Source organism: Podarcis vaucheri (genome assembly GCF_965113315.1).
Source record: "Podarcis vaucheri genome assembly, chromosome: 6".
NCBI lineage: Eukaryota > Metazoa > Chordata > Lepidosauria > Squamata > Lacertidae > Podarcis > Podarcis vaucheri.
In genome coordinates this window covers 45,646,664-45,659,742 of record NC_138764.1, presented here as the reverse complement: position 1 = coordinate 45,659,742, position 13,079 = coordinate 45,646,664, and the positions used below count along the sequence as shown (strand labels likewise).

Here is a 13,079-nt window from a genome sequence, read left to right as displayed (position 1 = left end):
TAGACTTAACGTATTTTTCTGTGTATTAGACAAAGTTTTTTGACTCAAAAATCATGTCAAAAAACTGGAGTTGTCTTATACATGGATAGTGGCATGGGGGGGGTAAGCTGCGGGCTGCCAGTCATCTGGTTGGTGGGCGTGCAACTCCCTCCCCCCCCCAATGCTTCAGTGGGAAGTGCGTGTTTCCCACAATGGCGTGGAGGGGAAGCTGCCAGACCATCTCTCCTCATTTTCTTTAAATTTAGTCCCCCAAAATAGGGGGCGTCTTATACATGGAGGTGTTTTATACACAGAAAAATACGGTAAGTCTAAAGCTGTACATACTGTTAAATAAAGAAAAGAAACCACCACCCACATTTATAACAACAGAGCGCCTTCTCCAAAGGAGCCAGCACATTATTTTTTCTAAGCTATGCCTACACACTGCCCAGGCTTACGCCCAGAGAGGTCACTTTGGTGCTGCTAATGCAGCAAAAACAATGTGGAAAGCAGCAATTAAGATTTATTGCTCTCTGCAGCCACAGCAGGCGCTGTGATTCTCCAGTGGTTTGACTTCACCTCTAGAGGTGCACTCCATTGTCTCCTGAGACAGATGGATGCCAACAATGGCAGACTTTGACATAAAGACTCCCAGCCCATTGGGTGAGATTTCATAGCAATTATGAATCAGCATCTTTCAATGGCAGCCTTCCGGATTAGGCATTTGAAGTATTGCAAACAATCACATTTCACTTTATTGACCCCACTTTTTGGCAGACAGAACACAAGGCAAGTCTCATTTTGCAGAAAACAAACAAAAACCAAATACAAAACCCCCCAGGTCTTCTAACAGTACAGCAAAGTGAATTGCTCATTAACAGAGTAGGTCCTTTATAATAGCATATTAGCACTAAATTTCATGTGGAATCAACACGATGTTGATGGTCTCCAGTTGCATCAGTGTACATGCAGTTAAAAGCTTATTGGAAGTCACAGCCCTGCCTCAAGAGTTGTTTGGCTTGGAAATTCTGCTTAAATACCAGGCCGTTTCACTGTGAGGCAAAGCTTGATGGGACACATCTGGATCCAATTAATTATAGCATTTTCTCTAGTTTCTGCCAGCATAAGTAAACCTTTCTTCCTGTGATATAAACTAAACAATGGAAAGAGATAAACTGCTACAGATTTAGTCTACCTGGGGTACTTTTCATATGATTTGAATTCACGCCACATCAGATCAACTCAGGATAAATTACCTAGAGATCAGCTTGGTAGGTTTTGACTGACACTTCCCTAATAATCTATTGGTCGGGTGAAGAACCTATGGCCAACTGGGCATACTTGCTCAGGTCGATGGAAACTGCAGTCAACATCTGCAGGGACATAGGTTCTTCATCCCTAATCTAAACATTAAAAAGCCTAAATTCCCAGTTGGATTTTATTAACATGGCAGGGCAGCCACCCGCAAAATACAGAAGGAAGTGAAAGCCAGACTGGTTCACATTGACCTAGACTTTGATTCAAATTCTTGCTAAGCCATAGAATTTCAGAGACAATGGATGTTCTGAAAGCCCTGTAAAAATACAGGAATAGAGAGCCTATCTGTTGCTGTTAGTATTTATTAAAAACTTCCTCAAATGACCGAAGTGTTCTTTTTTAAGCCTACACTAATTTAAAGAAGTGGCTGTTAAGTAGTAGTCACAACAGGAGAACTGTGGCCATGTTGCGGAAGTAGAAGGCAGACCAGTACACACAAAATAAATCTTAAACAGGCCACTTCTTTTGCTGAAAGGGCATACAAACCAACTGGGTCAGGGAGGTCAACCAAACCAGCTTGCTGTATAACCACAAGGTGGCCTGTGTAAATCATCCATAGGGCAAGCTGAAAACTAACACAAATTGACTCTTCTCAAAACTGAGACCTCAATGTTCAGTATTTATTGAATAGTGGGTAAAAGGAGAATAATTTGAAACTCCCTGCTTGAGTCTTGAAGAATCTAAAGAACCCCAAGAGCCATTTTAAGCCCATCTCACACCCCTTAGGTTGAAAATAATATGTTTATGCCATATTGCTACTCACATTAATTAAGATTGATCTAAAATTGCTCTATCCAGTTTGGATAAAATTTGCTGTATCCTCAGCTCTGTGCCCAAGAGTTGTGGCAAACAGAGTACAGTGGTACCTCGGGTTAAGAACTTAATTCATTCTGGAGGTCTGTTTTTAACCTGAAACTGTTCTTAACCTAAGGTACCACTTTAGCTAATGGGGCCTCCCGCTGCCGCCGCACGATTTCTGTTCTCATCCTGAAGCAAAGTTCTTAACCCAAGGTACTATTTCTGGGTTAGCGGAGTCTGTAACCTGAAGCATCTGTAACCCGAGGTACCACGTATCTTGGCTAAAAATAGGCCAATCGTTGACAGAGGTATTTTCTTTCACAGCCTTGCAAGGAAGCAGCAGCTAGCAACAGCTCATGAGGTTAGGTTTTAAGAGTGAGTGGCAAAAACTGGAATGCCATTGGCAAGGGTAGGAGGAAAGGCAGGCACAAGCTTATAAATGCGAGGAGATCCAGTCCCAATAGCAACTTAATTGGTTGACCTATAGACAAGTGCACAGCTTGGCCAATAATAATAAATGGTATCATTCAAAAATAGATCCTCCCTCAGTAAACCTCTGCCTGTGTGTGAGGCAGCAGCCTGTTAACCTTTGCTCAGTTTATAAGGAAAATGAGACAGGAATCTCATTTGCCTTTTAAGGAGCAGTAAATTTCAGCTTGAAATTTGTTTTCCCAGACTAGAGCATGCGTCCCTGTACATCAGTCTTGTTGTATCATGTGTTTTGTAGTCAACAGTCACTACATACATTGTTCTCAAGCAGTTTTTGCTCACTGTTGTACTGCACCATGGGTTCCGTATTCTTATAGAAACACATACAGTTGGCCTGTGCATGCACGCTACAGCTAAAAAAAACCATAATGCTGTGTCACAGTGAGCAAAAGTTAGGTTAGGAACTACACTGTTTAACAAGGACCCTTGTACAGATCTGACAGTCAAGTCAAGAGCAGCTCTGTCAGAAGAAACCTGAATTTCTAGAAGGTTGCTAGCAATTTCAGGAAAAAACCTCATTATTGCTTCCCAAATTTTATGTTAAAACTCGTTTGAGATAGTATTTAACAGCATTCTTAGTTTTAACATGGTTTGAAATTGCGGGTCCTTATAATTTGGCAAGCATTTATTTCTCTCACCTTGTCAGTCAATGCAGCATCACAACTTGGATGGGTCAAGAGAAGCTTCACAATTTCGATGTTACCATACTGAGAAGCAACCATCAGTGGTGACAAACCAGCATCATCCTGAAGGTTTACATCAGCGCCACATGACAACAAGGCTTTCACCATATCTTCTCTATCATGGCTCACCCCCAGAATTAAGGCAGTCTGGCCTCCCTAGAAAAGAATCAGAAGCAAGAGAGAGAGAGAAAATTAGTTTTTGTATACTATTTCTTATTCTCTCAGTGAAGAAAATCACCAACATTTGTAGCCTGATCTTTAAGGAGGAAAATGGTCCAAGATGGCGAAGGATATAAGGAAGACATGAAAACATGGTGCACTCCGATTCTTTAGTGAATGTTGTACTCCCATCTCTTCATTCTCTCAAAGCTATTTTTTGTGTGTTGCCCAATCTCTGACAAAGCTTCAGAGTTGTGGCTGCCATTTTGTTGAATTATGGGAAGGAAAAAGATTAGAAAAAAGCTCATAATCTCCCTGCTGATAAATATATGTAGCCACTCTAAGATAGCAATGTAAGATAAGCCGGTGAAATTTTGTTGGTCTGTAGATATGAGCAAAATAATTTACCCAACAGAGCTCCTGATACAGGAGACCCTGTTTACAGCACCAACCCTCTGAAGCAGATTTTGAGGGTAAGCAGAGGTCTGGAAAAGAGGATTAGATGAATTCATGGAGGACAGGGATACCAATGGCTACTGAGATCTTATGATGAAGGACTGTGTGTAAATCAAATACATGCATACTAGCCATGATGACTACGCTCGCCTCCACAATTGGGGGCAGCGATGCTTCTGATCAGATGCTGGAAACCATGGGAGGGGAACATGCTGTTGTGCTCAAATCCTGCTGGGTTTCCCACAGGCAAATGTTCAACCACCGTGAGATGAGGATGCTGGACTGCATCGGCCACTGGTCTGATCCAGAAGGCTCTTCTTATGTTCTTATGTATTATTATTATTATTAAATTTTATTTATACCCTGCCCTCCCCAGCCAAGACCGGGCTCAGGGCAGCTAACACCGGTATGAAAACAATTGATTGAAATACAACTTAAAAACAAGATTAAAATACAACATTAAAATGCAGCCTCATTTCAGTAGGAACTCAAATCAAAAACCTTTTTGGGAAAGAAAATGTCAAGTCTTCACCAAGGCCAACTATCCAGACTGGTCCTACGTGGGCCAGAAAAAAGCCAGGGGAGTCCCCAAATAGGAGTTCCAACGCAGGAAGAAGGAAAAATGAAGAGGGGGAGGCGATCAATTTGATTCCAAGCCAAAGGCCAGGCGGAACAACTCTGTCTTACAGGCCCTGTGGAAAGAAATCAGATCCTGCAGGGCCCTGGTCTCATGAGACAGAGTGTTCCACCAGGCCAGAGCCAGTGTCGAAAAGGCCCTGGCTCTGGTTGAATCTAATCTGATATTACAAATATTGTGGCATCTTGATCATGTAAGCAAAGACTGACATTTCAGCACAATATTGTTAAATTAATGTTTTATGAGTCTAGATACCCATGATCACTTTTTTTATATAAAAAAAGCCTTTTGGTGTCTGTAACTCAAAACAAAATGTAGTGACACATTTCAGCATACCTGACTTGCCCGTATATTAACATTGCCTTCTTTCAAGAGCTTCGTGACCACATCCATTTCTTCATCGGTTTCTGCTGATGCAAGTGGTGTGATCATTACTGCTGTATACCCAGCTTTGTTTTGATGGTCCACATCACAGACACCTAAACAAGAGGCAACATTTTTCATCTATCTATATGTACCAGGAGTCAAAGAAGCACAAGGCACGTGAAGCAATATTCTTATTTAATTTACTTGTATCTCAGAGATCAGCCTTCACCAATGCGTAATCCTCCAGATTACAATCAGCTCCACAATGAATGGAAATTAGCTTGCTAGGGCTGATGAGAGCTGTCCTCCAAAACATTTGGAGGACACCGGGCTGGCAAAAGGTTGCCATAGACAGTGCCTTACAGTGCAATCCTATATGTGTCTACTTAGAAGTATGCCCCATTGTTTTCACTGGTATTTCTTCCCATGTAAATGCGTACAGGATTGCAGCCTTAAACACATACATATTTATCACGAATCTGTTTTTTAAAAAGACAATCAGCAACAGATTGTACAGATAACTGTGAAGATCAAGACTTTGATTCATGTTCCTTAGGCTTTAACACACTGAATTATAAATTCAGAGGGATGTATTTTCCAGAGCTAAGCAAGCTTCCTGTTAGAGCAAAGACTCTGGGAACAAAATATGAAGAAGTTACAGCGACAGAAGGGAACACACTCCTTGCATTTTCTACAGCTTCTCAGAATATAGTCAGGACCATGCATGCCTTCTGTAACCACGACCCCGTTTGCACAATTTGTTATGCTGGAATAATGATGATTCCACTCCCTTCAGCTTTTGACTTGTTTGGACAGTTTAAGGGAAAAGACTCAAAAGCTCAAATGGGATAAATGGCAAAATCAGGGGCTCAATTCAGCTCATTGTCACACCAGAACAAGGTCCAGTCTACATTCACTGACAACACTGGCTGGGGGGGGGGGAGAGAGGTCACTGGGCCACTCATGAAGCAATTTCACCAATACTTTACTGATAACTGCATCAGAAAAGATCCCTACGCCAGTCTCGGAAGGGGCAAATTGGTCCTAACAACACTTTCCTCTCATCCCTAGAGAAATTTGGTGGCCTGTGTATGACCCAAGACAGTTTATAAGGGGATAGGCGTGAAATATCTTGGTTATGGGGAATGATATTTTATTCAATATGCCTTGTACTAAATATGTACACTATGTGTTGGATTAGCTAGAAAGGCATATGGGAACAGGAGCTGGCTACCTTGGGAGAAAAAGGGAAATACACATTGATTAGCCCTAGCCACAGATTGCTCATGTGGAGGGCATTAGCATGATTACTTGGAGTGGGGTTGTGCCCTTCACGCTGCCATTGATGTTGCTTCCTCTTCCTCAAATAGCCATGTGCGTCACCCACACTTGTCTGAAGAGAAACCACAGTATTCAAGCTCTTGCTCCTGTGTGGGGCCTCTGCATTATCGGGACACCAGAACAAGCAGGTTCTGGTGTCCTGAACAGCCTCTGTTCATGCAGAGGCCCTACACACACCTAGGGCAATGCACGGTTGCTTCTGGAAGAATTCCTCAGGGTGGGGCTAAAAGCGTTCCCCGCCCCTGGTTCCATGGGTGATGCCCAGCAGTCAAGTATAATGCATGAATAAGGCTATTGTGTCTGGCTTATGGTGAGAGTTTTCCTCATACTCCTTGGCATCAGACCTTGGCTGTCTTAACTTCAAAGGAAGATGTAGGTGTGCAAAAGGAAATAGGTGACTAAAGGATGGAAAAGAAACTGGAAGAAAGAAGTTCAACGGTAGAGCACATACTTCGCATGTATAAAGTCCCAGGTTCAATGTCTTCTCCAAACAAAAGATCTCAAGCAGCAGGGTTGGCAAAGACCTCTGTTTGGAGAGTTGCGCCCAGGCAGAGCAGACAGTACCAAGTTTTTCCTTAAGGTTTGCATCATTGCTAGAACTCCAGGGCATGCTATTATTTTCCTTCTTTCATAGACTTGAAATGAGTTAGTATTTAAAACTCAGTGTGTAGCTTTGAATATAATTGCCCGGGGGCATCTACCAAGAGAACAAAACAACCTTGTTTCAATATTCTGGGGTGGCTTGGAAGTCTTAGTGCAACAATTGATTTATAGACACATATGATAATATGCCATTCTTCTAACATTTTACAGGTTGTCATGCCAACCAGGAAATCAAAGAGCTTCTTTCTTCTTGCTGGAAAATACATGCATGTTTACTGGATAAAAATCTTGTAGGACATTTTACTCTTTCACATCTGACCTGACAGGCCAACCGTTTAGAATGCAGTTTTTATTGCTGAACTCTAGCTTCCCATTTCAGTTTATAAGTAGCAGTCCTCGATTATGAAGTACAGTCATGCTTACTGTGAATGTTAAAGCATAGAATATTTCACAGTTTCCCCCCTGAATTTTGGGTGAGGGGATGTGTAGAAGAGCCTGTGTTGGAGGCCTAACTCTGGTATGCTCTCGCGCCTTAGAGGTCTGTAATTTTCTACCACAATTTTTGGGTTTCAGGTGTCAACTGAAAACACTTTTGTAACTCTTTTGCAATCTGATGAATAGAAGATTACTTCCTTAGCAGCAACGCATGCATCTGTGTCTGAATTACTTGCTATAGTAGGTGTTGTTGTTTTTAGTTTGTACACGTTTTTAGCTATGTTTGGATGCATTTTGCCTAGATATTTTTTTTAATGTACATCACCCCGAGTTCTTTTTGAGGAAGGTTGCATCTATAAGTATCCTAAATAAAGAAACAGAAGTCAGCCATATCTATATTTGAGGGCTGATTGACCCTTTATATAGTAAATATACCTACCGCATATATAATTTAGATCTAACTGCGTAAATGGAGGGACGCGGGTGGCACTGTGGGTTAAACCACAGAGCATAGGACTTGCTAATCAGAAGGTCGGCGGTTCGAATCCTCGCGACGGGGTGAGCTCCCGTTGCTCAGTCCCTGCTCCTGCAAACCTAGCAGTTCGAAAGCACGCCAGTGCAAGTAGATAAATAGGTATCGCTCGGGCAGGAAGGTAAACAGCGTTTCCATGCGCTGCTCTGGTTCGCCATAAGCGGCTTAGTCATGCTGGCCACATGACCCAGAAGCCGTACGCTGGCTCCCTCAGCCAATAAAGTGAGATGAGCGCCGCAACCCCAGAGTCGGCCACAACTGGACCTAATGGTCAGGGGTCCCTTTACCTTTACGTAAATGGAAATACAGTGCATCTCAGCAGTGTGTGACCTGTGTGCCTGCTCAGTGTGCTATCTAGGGGCTAACTGTTGACGGGCAATTTCAAGGCCCTGTTATCCTTTCCTCTAACACTCTGTCTTTCAACCCAATTTCGGTTGAACAGGCCTTCAAACAGAAGACTCCTTCAGGAATGCTTCCAAGCTTATGCTGGCCATTAAGAAGCTATCCTTCTGTAATCACCAAATTCTGATTTTACATTTTTATATGGTTTTATGTATGATCGTTGTCAATCATTATGATAATTTTAAAAGGATTAATGGTATATAAATATTTTTATACACCAAAGGAAAATAAGCAGAGAGCAGTAAATCAGGATACAATGCTAGCTCCCCCTTTGCTACGGAGTGTGGACAAGATCAAAGCATAATGCAGGGAAGCCAGAGAGAAGATTACTGCAATTAAGGGAAAAGAAAACAAGTACCCAGTTGGGCCGTAAGAACTGAGATTGAAAAAGCAGTTTCAGGGAGAGTGTTGAAAGCAGAACAAATGGTCATAATTTTCAGCTCCAAAAAAGCAATTAAGGGATTCTTACCTGTCTCTAAAAGAAGCTTCACAATCCGAAAGTTGGAATGAGAAACACTGTAATGAAGTGCTGTGTTGCCATTCCCATCAGCCAAGTTCACAATTATATTCTCTAACTGTGGATGAATTGCCTCAACCTCTTGGAGGTAAGCTGCCACAATTTCAGGGCTGGAGGATTTCCTGCTTGAGATTCGGAACCACTCCTGGCAGATGGTGCTTAAAACGTGCCTCTAAAAAAGAGACCGACAGCTGATTTAGTCCAACAATGAGGGTATTCCAAACTCTTTAACAACGTTTTTGTGCTTGAAACTCACAGCCAAACCGTTAGTGCCTCCCATTCACCTCTGGGGACCAAGAAAGTTCTCAGATTTCAGTCCATATAGTAACTTACTGCTCTAGGTAAAAACTTCCTCCATGGAACAGCACTGTGAGATGCCAAGATGAGATGATAGCTCTTGCCAGAGCACCTCTGCTAGAGCTGATAGGAGAGTTCAACAACATCTGGATGGCTGCATGCTCCCCAGCCTTGTTGAATCTTAATTCTATTATAGTTTAATGTGCTGTTCCACTGCTTGGGCAGGCTGCAAAAAGCAATCTATAACTGAGACATAATAAATAAATCTATGCATATTTAAACTTGCCTTGTTATGAAATCCTGCTATGGTAGCAGACCAGCACAACACCTTTTCAGTAGCTACTGGACTGATTTGAGTTTTGAGAGATGCAGTGTTGCGGCCAACTAAGTGTAGACCCATTGAAATTCATGAACTGAAGCCAGTCATATCCATTAATATAAATGAGCTTACTCTGAGAATAGCTAATGTTGAATACAACCCAGTTAGTAACAATGGATACAATCTAGCAAAGAGCATTAATACACAATGCTGTACACTCCAAATGAATGGGAGCCAACCATGTAGTACAGAGAGGGCTAAAATCTAGAAGCCCACAGGTTCAAGCTCAGTCTCCTCAGATGCCCACAGATGTAACCTTTTCCCCCCAAGTTCTATCCTGACATCTGCTTTGTGATGATAAATGCAATGGGTTTAAGATGTGGAAAGGTTTTATTATGGTTGATTGCTGCAAATGAATAAACTATATAAAACAAACTTTATTTGGGGAAATGTGTCTTTTACTTCCCTACACCATTTATCAAAACTAGCATTTCATTAATTTAGATTTTGAAAATAGGGAATTCGAAGTTAACCATAACACATCAGTGAAAAGCTGGTGCTAGTATGCCAGGGACAGCTGGGTCAGTAGAGCATGAGGCTCTTAATCTCAGGGTTGTGGGTCTCAGCCCCACATTAGGCAAGAGATTCCTGCATTGCAGGGGAATGGACCAGATGAGCCTCATGGTCCCTTCCAACTTTACAATTCTATTATTCTCTGAGCTGACCATTAACCAAAAATTATCACTGAGAAGGTTCTTAAATTAAGCTGAAACAGAGAGGTGCTCAAAATACAACAGGAAAAATATCAGTACCAGTAATTTGTCCTTTGTGGTTCTTATTTCTGGCAGGTGTTTGCTCAAGATCTGGCATCCTTTCAGAAAATCTGTAGAGGGTTTAAATCTGAAAACGAAAAACATCTTTGTGGATTCACTGTAAAAATAAAATGTGCAAAAACACAGCTTCTTCTCTTTTTTAAGGATAAGATTAGGAAAAATAAATGAATACTGATGGGGGAAGGACCTTATAGCAAAACTGCTCCTCTGCCCCCTGCTACTATTCAATAACTCTCTTTTTTATATGCAACTACAGTGGTACCTCGGGTTACAGACGCTTCAAGTTACAGACACTTCAGGTTACAGACTCCGCTAACCCAGAAATAGTACCTCGGGTTAAGAACTTTGCTTCTGGATGAGAACAGAAATCGCGCAGCAGCGGTGCGGCGGCAGCGGGAGGCCCCATTAGCTAAAGTGCTGCTTCAGGTTAAGAACAGTTTCAGGTTAAGAACGGACCTCCAGAATGAATTAAGTTCTTAACCCGAGGTACCAAAGTATATAATTGAAAGGAGGCTAATGGGCTGCCCACTTCCTTATAAACCATGTATTGAAAAGGTACTGGCCACAAGGCAATACATTGTTAACTTAAGACACTAGATTTAAGAATGGTTCATTTTGTGGTCATTATTTCTGGTATGTAAGTGTGGGCAGTATTAGCTTAGAACATTGGTAATTTCCAGCTCATCAAGGCCTTCCCCACCCCCAAGACAAAGCCTTTCCCCACAGAACGACAGGCCCACCAGGGGGTGTTGGGAGAATAAAATGAGGAGGGGGAGAGTTCCTTGAAGGAAAGAAGGGATATAAATGTAATAAATACAGGTTACTTGAGAAACTACCCTGTTTCTTATATACCCAAAAGGTTACTGTGTTTTGCATTAGTGTTTCTCTTTCAAGTCTCCAAACTACCAGAAACCCACTCCACTGTAACTCAGAGCAGGGCCTCCCGTGTGGCTGCCCGTTGTGTTCAACTGTGTCCCTGTTGACATGCATCAGGGGTCCATTATTTGTACTTTCTGGAAACAACTGATAGCATTTTTGTTTCAACAAGCTCTTGCAGCTCTCTTAGGTGTACATTTTGTGTTGCTTTTAAACCAATCCTTTGTAGTGGTTGTTTTGGTTTTAAAATTTATTTTTAGCTGGGCTTTTTTGTTTGTTATGTTTGTAAATCACTTTGAAAAACAAGCAGAAAATGATTCATAAATGAATAATCACAATACCTTGTCTTCAGTGTTAATTCAAATGCCTTATAGCTCATAACAACTTGGATTTTATTAATGTTTCTCTCAAATACATTATTACACCTGCTGAAAGCAGAATGGAGCAGAAATGACTGATTGTCTGCAGGAATTGTACATGTTCACATTACGTTCCAGCAGCTTTGCTGAAACACCAGCTGCATCGGGCACCTCCTACCTCTAAACTGTGCCAGCTGGTCATTACAAAAGCAACTGTTTAGGAATTGGGGCCTGAGTTTGATTTTTCCTCTTCCCTCCCTGTTTGTGCGTGTGTGATTTTTTTATTTATTTAGATTTTAAACTTGTAGTCAGGGGCTGTTAATTGATTCCATGTAAGCCACTCTGGGAGCTTTTAAAGCTAAAAAATGGGGTACAAATGCTCTAAATAAATAACAAGAACCATTACCTGTCTGCCTTGTGCTGTGTGCTTGGTCGTGTGGTTCCCTCTTGCTCTTCGGGGTCTTCTTTCCTTGCGTAATGGGCAGTTCCAGAAGCTCTTTGTTCACTTTCATTGCCATCTTCACCCCATCTATGCTCATCATTGCCACACTTTCTCTCAGTCTCACTATCTGAATTCCCTTCTGAGGAGCTTTCTTCACAACTGGAATCTTCACTGGATGTGGTTTCGTAACTGGGTGAGGACAGCAGGCATTATTCAGCGTTCCTTCTGTCCGAGAACCAGAGAGCTATAAGCAAAATTGGTGGGCCCTAGGCCCAAAACCCTCTTAAATTTGAAATCCCAGGCTGTGCAAGGGATTTTTTTTATTTATTTGCTGGGACATAAGTAATCTCAGAAGCATGCAAGTTTTTGCTAATTCAAAAGGAATTGGCCTCTTGTGGTTTCAATACCAGTATTATTGCTTGCTTTCCAACTATCATGACGTGGCTCATTCATAATAATACTTTTATGGATCTGTGCCATAAATGTGAGATTGAGGTGAGGTGACATTGCATAATTTCCAGAATGGGGATTATAGGCACTGATGCCAAGGGAAGAACCTGGCATACAATTCTACATGACAACTATGCACATGTCATTGACATCTTTCTCACTGCAAGACTAATATTTAAAACCAATAGCAAAGCAATATTGGTGTGTTAACAACTTTTAGCTTTCTTATTTATGTCCCCAGCTATGACACACGTTTAATGCTTCCATTACAATTAGGAGCATATATCTGAATTCTACTTTACATTGTTTTGGAAAGTATTGTCCCTAATTCAGGGAATGATCCACAAACTTGCGCTCTACTAAGAGCTCCCCAACCTTTTCACTCTAAGCTCCAACACACTTGAAGTCCTGCTTCCACATCGCCCAGGAGCTTGAAATAACAGTTAAAGTAGCCACAACAGCTCCTGGACAGAACTGGAAGCAGATAGCCACTGTACCTAGGGATGAGGGATATATGTAGTGTTGTTCACATTTTAATGCAAAAATATGTCATTTTCACCTCTATAAACAATACAGTACACAAATCAAAATGCAGCTATCCACCAAATTTGTGCTTCTTTGAATTCTGCTGTTCAGTTCTCCAACTATATGTGTACAAAAATGCATATATTTGGGAAAGCACATGAAAATACTTTTATTACTGAATATAGCACACCAAAATGCCTTATATCAGGGGAAATTGTATACCAAAATGTGTATATTGGGAGAAATACACAATAAAATGCTGGT

General features: G+C 41.5%; 1 protein-coding gene across 5 annotated transcripts in view; it reads right to left on the bottom strand.

Moving 5' to 3' along the window:
• The window catches only part of KANK4 (KN motif and ankyrin repeat domains 4), a 67,456-nt gene that overhangs the window by 2,613 nt on the left and 51,764 nt on the right, over positions 1–13,079 (bottom strand). For all 5 annotated transcript variants that reach the window (XM_082228724.1, XM_082228722.1, XM_082228725.1 and 2 more), the window contains 5 exons: positions 11,805–12,029; positions 10,143–10,230; positions 8,667–8,886; positions 4,855–4,997; positions 3,222–3,422 (listed from right to left, as the gene is read on the bottom strand). In XM_082228724.1, coding sequence (XP_082084850.1) covers positions 3,222–3,422; positions 4,855–4,997; positions 8,667–8,886; positions 10,143–10,230; positions 11,805–12,029 — 877 coding nt within the window. The remainder of the gene's footprint in view (positions 1–3,221; positions 3,423–4,854; positions 4,998–8,666; positions 8,887–10,142; positions 10,231–11,804; positions 12,030–13,079) is intronic.